Here is an 18,813-nt window from a genome sequence, read left to right as displayed (position 1 = left end):
AACTAAGCAGTAATAAATATTATAGTCCACAATCTGTACATATTATATATGTCCTCCTCTATAAGACTGTTTTTGTTTAGCATGAAAGATGATCGTGTAGTAATGAGAATTATAGTGGGGAAGACAGGCACCAAGGAAAGACACCTACAGAGTCTTTAAAAGAAAACCTTTGTGGTGTGAGCAACAGTTGCCAGGTGCTACATAGCCTGTAGTAATTCTCAGTCCATGAAACATTGTTTTGCATAGTGGAGAAATTACTTACCTGATAATTTTGTTTTCCTTAGTGTAAACAGATTGTCTCAGGACCAACGGGTTATATGCTCCCCTGGAGGCAGAGTCAGGTTTCAAAGCTGACATCACCTTATATACACCCCTGTAGTGACCTCAGCCCTTCAGTATTCTCTTCAGAAGCCACTGTGAAAAAACTTGATTAAAAACGGATAACTGTACTCAACCAAACAAATGCTGAATCCCAGCAAGATTATAGATGCCCTGATCCAGGGATTGGGTGACTGTTTACCCATAACCTCTTGGAATGGATATTCAGTTCATGGACGATTCCTTGAAACCGTTCTTGGGCAGCCGTGGGCGGGATGCTGAGTCCATCTGTCTACACTAAGGAAAACAAAAAACTATCAGGTAAGTAATTTCTCCATTTCCTAGCGTGTAGCCAGATGGACTCAGAACCAATGGGATGTACAAAAGCTACTCCCGATCGGGGCGGGAGGCTGCCCGTGGTCTGGTTAGCACCGCCCTTGCAAAGGCTGCGTCCTCTCGGGCCTGAACGCCCAGGTGATAGAACCTAGAGAACGTGTGCAAGGAGGACCATGTTGCCGCTCAGCAGATGTCGACGGAAGATAGCTGTTTAGCTTCCGCCCAGGATACTACCAGAGTCCTAGTGGAATGAGCTTTAACCTGAAAGGGTAATGGCGATCCTGCCTCTACATAAGGTCCCGTGACCACCTCCTTGATCCAGCGAGCTATGGTAGCCAGCAAGGCTGGTTCACCTTGTCTCCTTCCACCGTGAAGAACAAGCAAGCGATCCGTCTTGTGCACCAGTTCTGAAAGTTCCAGATACCGCACCAAAAGCCTACTGAAGTATAAAAGGGGAGGCAGTCTTCTGTGTCCTTGTGCCTATCTAGGGATGGCAATGAAATGGACCGATTCATATGAAACTCCGAGACTACCTTGGGCAAGTAAGCTCTTGGGGTCATCCGGAGGAATGGTTCCCGACACGACAATGCCTGTAGTTCAGGGATGCGACGAGCTGAGCATATCGCCACCAGGACCACAGTTTTCAGGGTTAACAGGGGTAAGGACAGACTGCACAGTGGCTGAAAGGAGGGCCCTGCCAAAAACTCCAATACTAGATTAAGATTCCACAAGGGAACCGGCCACCATAGGGGTAGCCAGAGGTGCTTTACCCCTTTTAGAAAACAGGCCATGTCCAGATGTGCCGACATTCGCTTTACCTCTGAAACAGGAGAGAGCTGTTACCTATACCTTCAAGGAGTTAAGGGACAACCCTTTATTCAAGCCATCCTGTAAAAATTCCAGAACCAGAGGAATTTTGACCGTCCAAGGGGCAACACCGCGTTCCTTGCACCAGACCTCAAATAATCTCCAGACTCGCACATACGCTAAGGATGTCGAGAACTTCCGCGTGGAGCAAGGTGGTAATTACTGCTGCCAAATATCCACGCTTCATGAAGTGAGCCATCTCAAGGGCCAAACTGTAAGACAAGAATAGAGCCTGATCCTCTTGAAGGACCCTGTGCAGTGGGAGGCACAAGGGGGTCTCCACATGTCTGCCTACCATGGGTGCCTAGGCCAATCTGGAACCACTAGAAGGCCTAATCCCCTGTGGTGCTTGATCCTGCGAATGACTCTGCACAGCAGGGGCCACAGAGAGAAGGTGTATAGCAAGTCCTCTTCTGGCCAGGTCTGAACAAGGGCATCGATCCCCAGGGATTGCGGATCTCTTATGCGACTGAAGAATCGTGAAACCTTCGCAGATGCGGCCAGCAGGTCAATGGATGGGAGGCCCCCGTGATCTACCAGCAGTTGAAAGGCTCTGGCCAACAATGCTATTCTTCCGGATCCAGACTCTCCCTGCTTAGAAAGTCTACTCTGATGTTGTTTCTTCCTGTGACGAGGGAAGCTGAGATCATCTGTAGATTCAATTCCGCCCATTCCATAGGGAGATCTATATTCAGAGACACTTGCTGGCTCTTGGATCCCCCCTGGTGGTTGATATAGCCTACTGTTGTGTTGTCCGACACCACGTGGGCCGCCTGATCCTGGAGTATGTGGCTGAACTGTAGACATGCCAATCTGTCTGCCCAGGCTTCCAGGCAGTTTGTTTCAGAGCGCTTCTTCCTTGGACCAATGCCCTGGGCCATCAGTTCCTCCCCAACCCTGGAGGCTCATGTCTGTCGGGAGGACCAGCCAGTTCGGTGGGAACAGGCTTACACCCTTGCCCAGGTGAGCTTCTTGAAGCCACCACTGGAGCCGAGAACATACTTCCATCAGTAGATGGAGGCGAATAGAATATTCTTTACCCAGCAGGTTCCAACGAGACAGCAGGGATCGTTGAAGTGGCGGCATGTGTGCCCTTGCCCACGGTACTACCTCCAGGGTGGATGCCATCAAACCTAGGACCTGAAGATAGCGCCACACCTTGGAGTGTATCGTGTTCATCAATCGACCCACTCAGGATATCAACTTCCTCCCACCTTTGTGGATAAGGAAGACTTTGCCCTGCTTGGTATCGAGCCAGAATCCCAGATATTCCAAGGACTGGGATGGCTTGAGGCTGCTTTTATCCGACCCAACCAAGCTCCTGAAGCAGGGACATCACCCTGCTGGTCACCCGGAGACTCTCTTCCCATGACTTCGCCCGGATCAACCAGTCGTCTAAGTATGGGTGTACCAGGATTCCCTCTTTTCTCAGTGCTGCCGCTATGATCTATAATCTTAGAAAATGTTCTGGGGGTGGTGGCCAGGCTGAAGGGCAGCGCCCGGAACTGATAATGGCGCCCCAGCACCGCAAAGCGTAGAAAAAGCTGCTGTTCTTGCCGGATTGGAATTTGAAGGTAGGCCTCGGAGAGGTCCAAGGAAGTTAAGAACTCACCCGGTTGTGCAGCCATTATCACGGAGCACAGAGTTTCCATACGGAAATGAATTACTCCTAGGTGTCAGTTGACACTTTTGAGGTCCAGGATGGGGTGAAAGGAACCCTCGTTCTTGGATATGATGAAATAGATGGAATAACACTCCGTATTTTCCTTAGTATGCAGGTACTGGAATTATAGCCCTCAATTTGAGGAGCCTTATCAAGGTAGACTCCACTGCTTGCTTCTTGTGCTGAGGGGGGTAAGGAGACATCATGAACATGTCCCGAGGAGTGCTGTGAAACTCCAGTGCGTATCCTTCTCGTATGACATCCAGTACCCATTTCTCCGATGTGATCTCGACACCCGCTGGTAGAAGAGGGATAGTCGACTCCCTATCTCCTCGTTCTGTGGATGGGTCGGCAAACCTTCATTGGGGAGTTCAGGCCGAACCTGAACCAGAACCTGTCTCTCTCTTGGGCTATCTGCTCTGAAAGGACAGAGACCTCCCTGAGGACCAAGGCCTCTGAAATGCCGAGATTCTGTAGGGCCAAAAGTGTTGGGCTGCCTTGAATCGACCACTCATAGGTGAGGGGCACTGTGACTGCTTTCTCTTATCTTCCAGTAATCGGGGCACTGGAGATTCACCCCACTTACTGGACAGCTTTTCCAATTTGCTTCTGAACAGAAGTGATCCCTTAAAGGGCATCTTTGTGAGGATTGCCTTAGAGGTCTGCTGACCAACTTTGCAAACATAGCTGTCTTCTGGCCGCTATCACAGAGGCCACTCCTCTGGCTGAGGTACAGACTAGGTCAGAGCCCACGTCAGCTAAAAAGGCAGCGGCAGGCTCCATAGCTTCTCTGGAATATGTCCCTCAGTCATTAACCTCTCTAGAGAGGAGCAGGCATGAGTGAGCCACCAGGGCACAGAAGGAAGCAATCTATAAGGTCATTGCTGTCGCATCAAAGGCTTGCTTAAGGATGGACTCCATTCGTCTATCATGCGCACCCTGGGATAGCGCAGACCAGTGCATCCACTTTAGGGAAGTGCAGGCATTCTCTTGCCACAGGATCCAGTGGGTATAGAGCTTCTAATGCTTGACCACCTTTAAAACTCGCTTCAGGGGCATCCCATTCCAGGTCAATCAACTCCTGGATGGCTTCCAGTACCAGAAAATAGCAAGAAACTTTCTGTAGACATCAGAATGGGATTCTTCTTAGGTTTCATCATGAAATCTGCCCCAGGAACTCCCAGCTTCTCCAGTCTGGGAAACCAGGGCTGGCAATTCGTCTCTATGGAAAAAACGTAGCATGGTCCAATATGATTCTAAAATGGGAGGGATTTCTACATCTTCCAAGGAATCTGGATCCCCTGCTTCATCTGTGGTGTCCGAGTCCCTGCCAGGAACTCCCTTGGTGAGGCAAGGCACGTCTCGAGGTCTGCCGATAGGGCTGGGAGAGGGAGACCTTACCGGCTGTGGTTCCGTCCAGACAGGGGCAAATGAAGCAGACTGCGTAGCCCTAATATGACAAGCAGCGCAGACAGAATGGCGCTTATGTTTGAAGACATATTTCAGGCACCTAAGCAAGCCACGATGAGGCGCATGCACAGCCCATGCGCTCGGGAATTCTGCGCCTAAGAGTGTGCATACGACTGTGAACACACTTATGCACAGAGCCAGTACGCACCGCATGTACCAACGCTATATGGAGGGCAATGCAAGGCACACAAAACCACGTGCAAGATGGCACAGATGCAGCCTACCACGCAGTGTATGACTAAGCCTGAAGTGGGGCAGCTCCACCCGCTCGGATGCCCACTTCCCTTTACAGCAACGGATGGGGAATGACGTTGGTACGGTGCACTGAGCAAAAAGTCTTACCGAAACCCCTCCAGTGTCTCTGAATGGGAAATCCTCTTTTTTTAAACTTACCTGGGCTCAGCGCTTACTGGCTGAGTACAGAGACGGTCTCCAGCTGCAGGGGTAGAGGGCTTTGGCAGTCACATCCGCACTCAGCTTTCTGCACCCACTGCCTTTCAGCTGCTTCAGCAGCAAAGTCCATGCCAGGAACCGGCTACTAAACTAAGGCACAGCTCTTGAGGGATCTCGGAAATCACCTCAGGAATTCTCAGCTGGGGGGAGGGACCTTTAGGTATCACCGCAGGAGAACGGGGCTCAATCTTTCTCCAATTTAAAGATAAAAATTTCTTCTTCTAAAGAGTACGGCGATCCCAATAGGGAAAGAACATCCACATCTGTTGGGAGATGGAGAGATACTGAAGGGCTGAGGTCACTGCAGGGGTGTCTGTAGGGTGACCCACGTCAGCTTTGAAATCTGACTCCATCTCCATCTGCTGGCAGGGGAGCATTAACCCATTGGTCCTCAGTCCATCTGGCTACACGCTAGGAAATCATTTTTATAACTCCTATAAAGCTTACGAATAGTACTGGGGAGAAAGAAAGGATGTGGAGTTCTCGTACTGTCAATCTAGTATCTTTCTTGAGTCACTAGAAAATCTTACAAAAAATTAGAAACCTATAGTTTTTGTTTAGTTTGGTTTTTTTTTGTTTTTTTTTTTTTTTTAACTTAAATATATAAAACTTCCAAAATCTTTCATCTGTTCCCCTTTCCTTACTCTTTCAAAAGTCAGAGTAGTGCCAGGTTACAGGAAGAAAGGCCTTCAACAGTATTTCATCCAGCCCTGTGAATGCTGGAAATCGTGTACTGTACACTAGAGAACAAAATAAGACAGATGAAGCCATAGTACTTAAACCATCCAATAGAAGTGTGCACCTGAAAGATGATTTATTTACACTGGCAGGCAAGTTGCAGTTTGCAAACAAAGGAGTTTGGTTCATTACCCACAATTCTTTAAATCCCATTAATGGAGTGGCTTCGGGTAGAACCTGATTTACTGTAATGAGATTAGGCGGCATTGAGAGCTTTTGTGCTATATCGTGGATCCTCTGCTTCTCGTGTGTGTAAATTCAGCCTCTCCACCTCGCAGACTCTGTGGCGTAAAACCTCTCCAGGGCTTGCAGCTGGCCACGGCGTACTAGGATATAGGGGCGGATGTTGGCTATGAATCTGATGGCCTCCTGAGGGCTCCACTTGTTCACCTGAAAAGTGAATCATTTTCTTTGGTGAGAAGAGTCATCAGAAGTGGTGCCCAGAATTGGAGGTAAAGAGGAGAGTGGACAGGCAAGAAAGGGGCAATGGATTTGTACAGCTGCCATCGGTTCAAGAAAATGAGCAGGCAGAGGGGAACTCTTACCGCTATTAGATATGCTGCTGCCATGGTGGCACTACGAGAGCGCCCGGCCTTGCAGTGAATGTAAACGCTGTTCCCATGCTGCCGATGTTTCAATGCAAACTTCACACCTCTCTGTAAATTCTCAAGGGTGGGAACTCCTGTCAAGTCTACAGTACTGAGACGCAGCTGCTCGACACCCAATGCTTGCCACTCCTGCAACACAAGACAGAGAGGGTGAAGGGACAGAGACCACCAAGTGCCTACCCATTTTTTGCAACATGGCACAAAGAGGATGAGGGGGACAAATACAGCAGCGAGTACTTCCCCAGGCCTGCCTAGGGCAGCAAAACTGAGGGGGGGACAGGACTAAAAACTGTCCTGCTCCCCACCCATCCATTTCCACAACCTTCCAGTGGTGCGGTAAGTGCAGGGACTAAGCCTGTGTTCAAGGGCCAACTCTCTCTCCCCCTCCCACAAAAGGCCAAAAGATCTACAACTCAATACAATCCTGAAAACCCAGGGGAATCCCATACCACCCATAAATAAAAACAAATACATTCTTACACCTCAGCACTCGTATCTGTTAGTCCATCTTTTGATAAGCAAGTCTTATTTTACCATGATGTGCCTTTGAAAAGAGTCACTGCGGCGGCACCTGTTGCAGTGAACGTGGCCCTCTTGGAGCCCTCACCTCAGCAGTGTTACACAGCAGCCACGTCTCGTACGTCTCATTCATGGTGATCACCCCTCGCACATTCTCCTCTTCTACTAACTGCAAGAGACAAAGAGGTGACAAAACCCGAACTTTCCAGACAGCAGCGTGAAGCCAGGTCAAGTATAGCCAGTGTAAGAGAGAGAGACAAATGCCACTGCTGTGCAATTCCTACTGGCATAGGACTATTTGAGGAGCAGCTAGCAGTGGGACTTCTTCCGCTTATGGCATCACAGAAGGACAGCAGTGGAGATAAGGTTGTTCTCTCCAGAGCTGGATTCTCAGCAGGACTGTGCTTAAAAGAAACCCATGACTTTCATGAGCTATTTCATTTTTCAAAAGTCCACATGGCAAGAGTTAATGTCCATATTATGCCAGCGTATTTTCCCATTTCTTTAAGCTCCTCAATTCCTTTGAATCCTCTTTGAGCAGTCGGATTTGGAATAGTATCCACAAACTACCTCTCACGCCCTGGTACTAGAGTAACTCAATGTCAACTCTGATTTATTAGATTAGAGATAATATAAAATCCTGTCTACTGCCTGTGAGTTAATCTGTGACACTGTTCTGAACATGACTGCCCCAAGAGAGGCCAAATTAATTGCAGGAGATAGTGTAACAATCTCAAAACAGTAACTCAAAAGTGATATTGGGTGCTTATTACTATTTGTAACATGCATTTCTTTACTTTAACTTAATTTAAAACAGGGTGAAGGGATGGGTCACATTCACTATAAATGACAACTTGTCCAAATACGGTCATTTTAGATTTTAGACCATCAGAAATTCAGATTTTCATTTGGCTTCCCAAGAGTTCATTTTGCTAGCTATAGGTTTTGAAATACCGCCAATACAGAGTAGCTAGCATTTTCTAATACAGGGTATCTGTTTTGCTGTTCAGACAATGGATTTTCTGAAAGAACAAATACCACTCCATCTAGCACACAAGCCCACTGATTACAACAGCAATGCTGGCCTAGTTTTCTGTGACTGATACAGAGAAGGTTTTGCTATTAGGAAAGGTAATGTCTAACTGCGAGTGGGTCTAAAGTCTGCGTGTACCATTTACATTCAGATTTTAGCCCACATTTTCAAAGCAAACTTTGCTTTGAAAATGCTCAGGAAATTAGCCCAGTAGGCTCTTCACCGGATGTAACGTGTGTACTTAAACATACACACACACACTTTTTAGAATCAGCAAGGATATGCATAATCCTGACTCTGCCTCCTGGAATGGTTCTGCTCAGTCTGCGGAAAAGTACAAGCAAAACCGGGTTATGTGCATACTTTCATGCAAATTGAGCCCCAGCTGATTTTACAACAGCAAAATATTAATGGTGCATATATAACGGTGTGCCAAAATCATTATCTAAGGCCTCTCCAGACAGAACTAGGGTATTTTTGTAAACGAGGACCCCCCTCAATAACACAAGGTCTGATGGATATTATGCAAACAAAGACCTCAGTAACAAAGTGCAACTCCAAATCTGGTATGGAAGGACACTATATAAATAGAGACCTTCCCAATAAGGGATCCGACAAGGAAAAGATGGTCTATAATTTATTTATTTAGATATTTTATATACCATCGTTCCATATCAAGATCACAACGGTTTATAAAAATAACATTCATCATTTGTGAACAAACTTAGGCATATAGAATGAAATGCTCCAATACAAATTAATCTGCTTACTAAAGACATATAACGAATGATACAGGAAAATAATATAACAGCTAATACATCACAGCAATTAGCATATTGTAAGTCATATTTCATTTTATCTGCCCTACATTCTTCCAGTCCAAGGAGCTTTCATCATTCTTAGTATTGAAATTCCCTTGCTCTTTTGTTACATTTTGTTCCTCATGTTTCAAATTATAAATGAAAAGTTCTTTCAGATTTAGGACCTAGTGCGAGCCAGATTTTGCATAAATAAGAGGCTGCTTCACATATATCTAAAACAAATAAAATATGGGATTTAATGGGCAGGGTGCTAAAAAAATATGAACTAGCCCCTTGTCCAAGGTTGAGGGCAAATACATACATTAGGGTACCTGAATGCGGAAAGAGGATCCAGCACTTTAAATGAAATTAAGGATGGTTCTGTACATTGATGTATGGATGCTGGGTAAATGACAAAGCCTTCTCAAATATACTTTGATATGGGAAGGCGGCCAAGAAAAGGCTCCTGCAGAAGTGGGGAATGGAATTCGTCCATTAGGGGCTTTTCAAACCCTGGGGGAAGTAAGCAGGTAGATGATTCACTGATGTTGGGCGGACCACTCAGCTCAGGAGGAAAATCTCTTTCTTGATAAGGCAACCCAGGTGCTTGCAGTGGGACCCCCCTTTGCATTGTCAACTTTCAAGGCAACAAATAATATCTTCTTTGACCCTTCTCATCTGGAAAGATTTCTAAAAGATAAAGGTTAATGATGAATTTGGATTTCTTTTGGGCTTGTAGGCAGCTAAGTTGGAATACTTGTATCTTTATGATTGATTGTTTCCTTCTGGTCTCCCTCTCCCTTTTATGTGGGCGTGACAGTCTTGTTTCTACTTTTTCCCTCTACCTTGTATCTTTGTGCTTCTTTGACTTGCTTGTGTTTCCTATGATTTACTATGTGAATCTTACAGTACTTTTGGGACATAAAAACATGAAGCATGTAGATGAGAGGCATCATGAACCTGATAGTATGCGTGTTTACCTGCTGGCTCATGCCCCGAAAGGGCAGTGCTCCCAATATTACCGTCTCATCGATCCTATGAAACCACTTCCGACTGGACATCTTCTCTAGCAACACGTTATATAATAGACTTGGGTAAAAAACGAGACGGGCTGCAGCGGCGGCTGCCAAAGAAAACACCATCATGCCGCCAAAACTCATTCCAGCATTAGGCCGAAAAGCATGGGAGCCATCTTCGCTCCAGGCACTTCCATTTTCGTAGATTCTGTGTGCTAGACTGGAAATTGTCCACCTCCATCTTTAATAGAGAAAAAAAAAAGCATGTCACACTAAGATATATAGCATCGCAATATGTAGTGTTAGCAATTGGGGCAGGGACATCAAAAAGACAATCTATTTACATTCAACAGTACACTGAATTGGGAAGGAGAGCGATCATCACTTGTCAGATTGACAGATCTCTGAAATATTGGGGCAGAAAGGAGAGAGATCTGCATTTGCTGGGACATAGAATCAGACATCTCATACAGACAGGAGATCCAGATAGGAGCCAGAGCACAGAGGCAGATCCCATTGCCCAAGGCAGTGAATGGACATAGTGGAGCCCCAGGCAAGAGATACTTTCGGCACTTCGTCCTGCTTCCTCTTTGGGCTTGTATGCTCAGAGTGGCTCAAAAAGGAGGCCCGGCACCACCCCTACCCCAGCTTGGCACCCAGAGCAGTTGTCTTTCTTGCCTTCCCCTTGTCACAAACCTTCCTGCACCAGCCAAAGAGAAAGCAACTTGCATTGTAATAGCTTCTGTTTTCTCCCATTAAAGGGAATTTCTGCTTAAAAAAAAAAGAAAAAGGTTTTCCTTCATTTTAATTGGGATCTTTATCAGGCTGTTCTCTTAAGGACCCTGAAGCAATTCCCTTGTTCTCCTTGGAAGCTAAGATTCCTCATTTCTCCTTCCTTTCCAATACCATATATGACAGGAAGTTGTGTGATTTCAGACCTGTACCCCATTACATAAGCATCAGCTCTGAGGGTCCAAGAGCATCCCCAATATTGTCTCCTGCTGACTGGAAGCAAAGATATCTGTGTTGCAAGTCTGCAGGGGATGCCAGGCAGACAAGAAGGAAAAATTGTCAGTCTAAAGGGTCCCTCTAACTTGAGATTCACCAAAGTTGAAAACCACAGTCACTTGAGCCGCTCCAAAGTTACCAGGATCACCTTTCCTCAAGGTTTTTCCATGCACCTGCCTATCAGAGGCTAAGGAGGAAAATAAGAGTCTTGAGAGGCCATGGCCAGGAAAGCGCATTCCGACTGCGCCCCACAAATCTCCGACCAAAGAACCATGGAGTGCTGGCATTCAGGTTGGTAGCCAACAAAACCAGCTGGGGAAACTCACCAAATGAGCAAATGATGAGCAACACCAATCCTTGCGCCAACTCTCACTCTCTGGGATTCAGAACGTGCCTGCTCTGAAAATCCGTTTGCACACTCTCCATCCTGGCCACATGAACCTCCAACCAGGCTTTCATATGTCGCATCGCCTAACGAACAACATCCCTTATCCTAAAGATAGTGCCGGGCTCTTGGTGCTCCCTAATCCATTTATGTAAGCCAGTGCTTCCCAACCCTCTCCTGCAGGCACACCTAACCAGTTGGGTTATCAGGATATCCATAATGAACGTGTGTGACAAAGATTTACATACCCTGGGTCCCCAATGTATGGAAATCTCTCATATGCATATTCACCGTGGCAATCCTGAAAACCCAACTGGCTAGGTGTCTTCCAGGAGAGAGATGGGAAGCACTGACCTTCCAGGACCCACAGATAATCCCAGACTGGGATTCCTCAGGTACAACAAGTGAAGGATCTACCCCTGCATTTTCCACATCCTGTCTGCTGTAAGAAATACCTTGCCTACACTGGTCTCAAAACACCCCCAGGGATTCCAAAATCTGTAATGGACGTAGCTTGCTCTTGGCAACATTTATAACTCATCCTAAAGTCTGAAACATCTGAAACCCTCTTGGGAACAGATTGTTGGCAGATGTCCCTTGTTTACTCAAAATTGCAGTCACGACTACCAATACCCTGCAAAACATATGAGAGGCTGTTGCCAGCCAGGGCAGAAACGTCCGAAACTGAAGATGCCTTCCAAGCACCCCAAACCTAAGGCACTGTGGATGATCTCTCCAAACGGGGATGTGAAGATAGCCCCCTCCCACCAAATCTAAGGATACCAGGAATTCCCCTTGTCTGACTACAGCGATCACTGAGAACAGAGTTTCCATCTGAAAATGGTGCACCCATTATGTGTTCATCTTCTTGGGCCACTGTTTGGTGGGCGGGGGCTGAAGACAAGCGGAAAAGCGACCACCTGGTACCACGGTGCAGCAAGAAGACCTCGAAAGGAGCCACCAATTTCTTCTCGACGACCCTCACTCTTTTATGCAACACTTTTAACGTGGGGCTCCCGAGCCTCCCTCCAGCACCTCCGTGGCTACAAAGCGGAGATGAAGCGCGAGTGGGGCTCGCCAGGGCTCTGCCCCTTCCTCGAGTCTCTCTAGGCCCGTGCTGGCCATACCCGGGGGGGGGGGGGAGGGGGCGCGGGGCCGGGGGCAGGTGAGGAGCCCCGAGCTGGTGGGCGCCGTTGTCACTCTCTGGCTATCCACGGCCGGGGGTAAAAGAATCGAGGGGCTGCCGCTCCGGGCAGGGGGAGGGGACGCGTGCCCGCGGGGTCAGCCCCGGTAGCCTTTACCCCCTCCAGGGTCGTGGTGGCCGTTGGCGGACTATGGCTCCTGGCAAGCCCGCAAGGACTTATGAGGCTCCCGGGGCAGTGGATAATGGCGATTGCTGCCGGGAGGACTCGCGCTGTTACTCACTGTAGAGAGGCCAGGTCGGGCTGCCTCCAGTGGCTCCGCCGCCGCCGTTACCCGGGAGACGCGCCGCCTCCGACGCCCAGCTACTAGGAGAGTCTCCAAAATGGCGGCACTTCCGGCCCGGAGCAGGGCAGCTTCCACGCGGAAGGGGAGGGACCCCTCCGGCGGCATCGCCGAGCGCCCCATTCGGAGCCGCGCAAAAATGCAGGAAGAGCAACGGGAGGCCCGTGGCCAGCCCAGCGCCCGCCCGTGCATCCGGCCACCGGCGAGTGAGGGCCCACCATGGCCCCCACCGGAACCGAAGGGATTCTAGAGCCGGGACCGATTCCTCCCTCCCACTGGCGACTCCAGACAGAAGTATTGGGCGGGGAGGGGGAAGCTAAGAAAGGCACCGCGACGGCAGGACAAGACCATACAGCCTTTCTAGTCCGCCCAGCTCCACAATCTCTACCACTCTTCAGAAATCTACAGTGCTTGTCCCATGAATTCAGATACTACCCTTGTTTCCACCACTTCCACAGCCTTATACAGAAGCAATAGGCTCAGTTTATCTACGTTGCAATATAGAAGTGTGTGAAAGGCCTTACTGAAATCCAATTACACAACATGCAATTCTCTCCCTTGATCCAGCTTTCTCGTCACCCAGTTTGATCTCCGGTAAAATCATGCTGCCTCAGATCTTGCAATCTGTTGGATTCCATTGACTTGCCCCCTCCCCCTATTAGTGAGTTAGTGACATTTCCACCCACTGTGTACATCTCACAGTGAAGCCCCATTCCTTTAAATTACCCATAAAAGGCAAGAAAAAAGTTCAAAGGTCCTTCTGTGCTGTTTTAAAAAATCCAGCCAGTTTCAACATTCCAGTAAAACTATCATTACAATTATTGATAGCAACAGAATTTCTATACAAATCCTGCATCTCCAGTTCTGTAACACACTCCATATCCACAGAAATTCCCCCAACAAGGGATAAAGAACATTGACCCATACACATCATACAAAAAAAACTTTCAAATTCTGTTGTCACCTCAGTAACAGCAACACAGACACCTTCTACTGCCATTTTCAGGCCGATGCAATATCAACATGCTAAAAATGTGCATCCAAACTGGACGTACTTTTTTTTTTTAACATGCACACAATCACCTCTTCTGGGCACTCGATGCAATAGGCAAATGAGCCGCCATGCTAAAAAGGACCCTCTAGGGATAAATTGTGCGTCCCTAGTAAGTGTATTGCATCAAGCGCCCATGAGACACTGTACAGCTAAGGAAAACAGATGCTTGATTTTAGGAGGGTCCATTTTCCTAACCTATGCACAGCCATGGGTTAGGAAAATGGATGCACGTAAATTGTCTCTTTTCCTAACCTGACTAAGAACATAAATTGCCATGCCGGGTCAGACCAAGGGTCCATCAAGCCCAGCATCCTGTTTCCAACAGAGGCCAAAACCAGGCCACAAGAACCTGGAATTACTCAAACACTAAGAAGATCCCATGCTATTGATGCAATTCTTATGTTCTTAATTAATAGCAGTGGCTATTCCCTAAGTAAACTTGATTAATAGCCATTAATGGACTTCTCCTCCAAGAACTTATCCAAATCTTTTTTGAACCCAGCTACACTAATTGCACTAACCACATTCTCTGGCAACAAATTCCAGAGTTTAATTGTGCGTTGAGTGAAAAAGAATTTTCTCTGATTAGTCTTAAATGTGCTACTTGCTAACTTCATGGAATGCTCCCTAGTCCTTCTATTATTTGAAAGTGTAAATAACCGAGTCACATCTACTACTTTAAAGACTGTTTTGGGTTTTTTTGCTGGTTCCTCCTGCTTAGTTTTGCGACAATATTAAGTTGGAGGGACCACAGAAAAGCAGTATTTTCTGCTTTTATGTGCATGGCTTGGGGTGCCTAAAAACAATGCCAGCTCCAGGGCTGGCGTTAATTTTTGAGCATAAAAGTTTGCGCATCCAGCATGCGTTAACTTTTTACATCAGGCGTATTAGCTAATAGCCTCATCAACATGCATTTGCATGTGATAGCACTATTAGTTACGCACTGGTTTGGAAGTGCATGCATTTACATGTGATAAGCACTATTAGTTACACACTGGTTTGGAAGTGCATGCATTTACATGTGATAAGCGCTATTAGTTACCGACTGGTTTGGACGCGCATTTTGGATGCATTGATTCTGGTATTGCATCAGGCATAAATCTAGCGCTTCCAAGCGCCCAATATTGCATCGGCCTGTTTGAGAAGTAATATAAATCTCTGCAAAAAAAGACACTTGGAACCTATCTAGTAAACCTATCAAACTGTAACAGCACTAGCTTTTAAGGATTCAAAGAGCCGTAACCCTATCTTTGAAAAGACAGCTCTGTAAATATTACACTGGTCCCAGAATACAAGTTTTCTCATAACTTTTTGTTCCAGGGTTTCCCTATCCATTTTTTCTCCCCACCCTTCTCTATATCTCTCTGACATTCTTTCCCTTTCATTTTTGTCTCCATTTCTCTTTTCTCTGCCTCTCTGTCCACACAAAGCTAAATTTTATCCTCATTCTCCCCTCACCCTCCCGTTCAATGTCTTTTCACTTCTCATCTACCAGCTTTCCATCTCCCATTCTCACCCTGTCCCCAGCCCTCCCACTCCCCCATCTCGGCTTCCCTAACTTCCTATTCCTCCTTTGTCTTTCATCCAGTCCCCCATTTCCCTGCTCTTTATTTGCCCTCTCCCCAGCCCTCATCTACCTTCCTCTCACTTTCATTTCCTTACAAGCCCTATCTTCTTTACTGCCACTCATCTCCTCCTGGCATCCAGCCCCTTTCTGCTCTTACTCTCTTTCCCTATTCCTCTTCTTTCACCTCCTCTCCAGTCCCATTTCCGCACTGTCTTTACAGACTTGTTCCTTTGCTCTATCTGTCACCCACCTCCACAGTCTTGTCTTTATACATCAACCCCTCCAAATGGTTCACATCATCTCTCTACCGCTTCCCTTTACTTTTTCCCTTTCTCAACCGCTTCCCTCCACTCTTCCCCCTTCTTCCCCACTCCCTCCAGCAGCTCATTTCCTCACTGCCAAGCAAGCCTCTTTCACCGTACTCATTCCCTCTTCCCCAGATGCTGTCATCCCTCCCTCCAGAGGCTCTTCCCCCATCCCTCTCTCTCCAGAAGCTCTTCTCCCTTCTCATCTCCTCCATGTCCTCTTTTCTCCTGGAAAAGAAAATAACAGGAATGTGGAAAAGAGAAATAGTAAATCCCATTAGAAAAAACATGCCCAGACAAAAAAAAAAAAAATATTTTAATATTTAGAGACTGGAATATGTCAGCTTTGGGAAATGTGCATCTTTTCTATTTTTTACTTTGCAAAGTACAGGATTCAAAATGCATTTCTGTTTCTCTTTCTCCAGTACTGCACTGCTGAAAGTCTGGTTTCTTGTATTTTCCATTTCAGATTTTATCTGCATGATTCCAATTCTAATTTGTGGTCCTTTATTCTGTATCATGTGAGGGTCTGTCCATATTCTGTTTATGTGTCTGAGGTGAAATATTTCTGCTAGTGAGTAGTGGAACTGAGAAAATAGCCACTGCTATTACTATCAACGGAATAGACAGTTTTTGGGTACTTGCCAGGTTCTTATGGCCTGGATTGGCCACTGTTGGAAACAGGATGCTGGGCTTGATGGACCCTTGGTCTGACCCAGTATGGCATGTTCTTATGGTGTCAAGATAGGTGGGACTGGAGCCAGGTTTGACCTGTGCAAAAGGGCAGGACCTCGACCTGGTGTGAACTCTCTCACACATACATATGTACCCGAATCAAAGTTATGCGACTGCTCTCTATTCTTCTCTGCTTACTCCAAGAGCTGGGGGCCATGAATGATCCATGCAACTACTGGCGAGCCAGAACTGATATACACTCTCGGCTCTGCTCCACTTTCTCGGGTCGCAGAAAAAAGGTGACAGAATGCATTTTCTGGGTTATCCTGCCAGAAATTAAGCCATCAGTAATGGAGATAAAAAAGTTGAATTAGCATACGTTTGAAAGCTGTGAGTAACGGTGCCATTCATCAGGACCAGGGTTAAAGCCTTAGCAATTGGCACTACTGTTCACAACTTTCAAACTTGTGTTAATTAAACATTTTTTTTGCATCTGTTCTGTGCTCTGCAGTGTCTACTTCAATATCCCTGCAATACAGGAAGAGTGTAGGAGGGAGGGGAAGAGAGGAGGGTCTAGATTAGAGAGCAGAGTGGCTGTTCTCTTTCAGGCTGCTGCAGTATCGGCATGGGGAAAATGGGTGCTCAATGAGTGCCCGCTCTCCTAATGCGTGCCGATTGACCTATTCAGGGTGCCCTATTTAATATTTAAATCAGCTGCCGTGGTAAAAAGGAGGCGCTAGGGAAAATTGTGTACCCCTAGCTTCTCCCCAGCAGCAGGCGCCCAGGAAAGCTGGCTGTTAGCCGGTTAGGAAAACGGATGCTGAATTTTATGAGCGTCCCTTTTCCTAACTTAAGTGCTGGCACACTTTTTTTTTTTTTTTTTTTAAAGTTCTCCTTTTTGTTTCTCCGTCTTAATATCGCCACTTTTTGGGCTGCCCAAAAATTTGGGCAGGCGTTAATTTCTGAGGGTACAAATGTACACCTCAGGTGCACTTTTTTTCTTTGCATTGATGGATAATAGCTAATAGCCTTATCAACATACATTTGCATGTGATGCATGCTATTAGCATCCTGGGGGGTTGGATGCATAAGGGGTTGTGGACGCAAGTCCAGTCCCGGGGTTAACCATTGATCTCTGCTGAGTGCATTGTATTGCACTGGCTCAGCCCCTCTCCTTCTCTTCCCTCAGGCTGCCTGGAGGGAAGAGACAGGAGCAGAACACCCCTGCTGCTCTGCCTCTTAAGCCTTAAAAGAAGTGCTGGAACTGCATTCCACCCTGTTCCGCTACAAATTAAGCCCTGTATATAGGTACTGAATGTCTTTTTTGAAGAGATTTGTTTTGCTTTATTTCCGGCAGTAGAAGGTGTTTATATTGCTGTTACTGATGTGACAACAGCATTTGAATGTTTTCTTTGAATTGTAAGGGTCAACGACCTTGGTTTGTTGTTGGGGGAATTTCTGTTACAGAATTGGAGATGCAACATTTTTAATGAGATTCTGTCTCTTGCTCAAGACTTCACTTTTATATCCATGTAGAAGAAAATGGTTGAATTATACTGTTTACGAAGTTACTCTCAGGCCGATGGAGCGCACCGTTAACCGACATTTGGACGCGCGTTTTCGACTCGCTAGCTTTACCCTGTATTCAGTAAGGGGTAATAGCGCGTCGAAAACGCGAGTCCAACCCCCCCGAGACTAATAGCGCCCGCAACATGCAAATGCATGTTGATGGCCCTATTAGTCATTCCCGTGCGATACAGTAAGTAAAATGTGCAGCCAAGCCGCACATTTTACTTTAAGAAATTAGCGCCTACCCAAAGGTAGGTGTTAATTTCTGCCGGCGTTGGGGAAGTGCACAGAAAAGCAGTAAAAACTGCTTTTCTGTGCACCCTCCGACTTAATATCATGGTGTTAAGTCGGAGGTTCCAAAAGTTTAAAACAATAAAAAATAATTTTAAAAAAAGTTTAAAATCAGCCCGCGGCTTGTGGGTTGAAAACTGGACGCTCAATTTTGGTGGCATCCGGTTTCCGAACCCGTGGCTGTCAGCGGCTCGAGAACCGACGCCGGCAAAATTGAGCGTTGGCTGTCAAACCCGCTGACAGCTGCCTCTTTTTACTGCCGGCCCTAATTTAAATATTTTGGTTTACTGAATCGCACGCACAAGACACTGGGCGCTCGCCTGCGAATTTTACTGTATCGGCCTGTTTGTAAGAAATAAGATGCATATGCCTTATCCGCTTCTAATCGTTTGCTGTAAACCGATGTGATATCTTGGATGGAATGTCGGTATATAAAAATCAATCAATCAACAATTTTAATTCTAGTTTTACCTAGAGGTCGACACTGGCTGGATTAAAAACAAAAATTCACAGAACACAAGAATTGTCATGCTGGGTCGGAGCAAGGATCCATCACGCACAGCATTTAGTGTCCAACAGCAGTCAATCCAGGTCACAAGCAGCAAAGAGCTTCCATGCCGCTTATGCCCAGTGATCTCGCAGTGGCTTTGCCC

General features: G+C 46.7%; 1 protein-coding gene across 3 annotated transcripts; it reads right to left on the bottom strand.

Annotated features, from left to right (window-relative positions):
* Positions 1-5,896: 5,896 nt before the first annotated feature.
* On the bottom strand, positions 5,897-18,807 carry PTPMT1 (protein tyrosine phosphatase mitochondrial 1). 3 transcript variants are annotated; one of them, XM_029582549.1, is made up of 6 exons: positions 18,632-18,807; positions 15,743-15,853; positions 9,786-10,062; positions 7,061-7,141; positions 6,391-6,582; positions 5,897-6,235 (listed from the first exon to the last, which is right to left on the bottom strand). In XM_029582549.1, exons 1-6 carry the CDS (start codon positions 18,688-18,690, stop codon positions 6,104-6,106), a joined length of 852 nt encoding a protein of 283 aa, XP_029438409.1. In that variant the 5' UTR covers positions 18,691-18,807; the 3' UTR covers positions 5,897-6,103. The 3 variants fall into 3 exon arrangements, with proteins under 3 accessions (XP_029438409.1, XP_029438410.1, XP_029438412.1); XM_029582550.1 differs by lacking the exon at positions 15,743-15,853 and having other exon boundaries at positions 18,632-18,804; XM_029582552.1 differs by lacking the exons at positions 15,743-15,853; positions 18,632-18,807 and adding an exon at positions 12,640-12,797.
* Positions 18,808-18,813: the final 6 nt, after the last annotated feature.

The sequence above is a fragment of the Rhinatrema bivittatum genome, chromosome 17 (assembly GCF_901001135.1).
Source record: "Rhinatrema bivittatum chromosome 17, aRhiBiv1.1, whole genome shotgun sequence".
Classification (NCBI taxonomy): domain Eukaryota; kingdom Metazoa; phylum Chordata; class Amphibia; order Gymnophiona; family Rhinatrematidae; genus Rhinatrema; species Rhinatrema bivittatum.
The sequence above is the reverse complement of the archived record's forward strand: the minus strand, read 5'-3'. Positions and strand labels throughout refer to the sequence as shown.

Coding starts and splice junctions, on each gene's coding strand:
- PTPMT1 (XM_029582549.1), bottom strand. CDS start 18,690: ATGACAATTCTTGTGTTCTGTGAATTTTTGTTTTTAATCCAGCCAGTG. Junction 15,854..18,631: donor CAGCCAGTGTCGACCTCTAG/GTAAAACTAGAA, acceptor TTTCTTTTCCAG/GAGAAAAGAGGACATGGAGG. Junction 6,583..7,060: donor TGCTGTGTAACACTGCTGAG/GTGAGGGCTCCA, acceptor CTTGTGTTGCAG/GAGTGGCAAGCATTGGGTGT.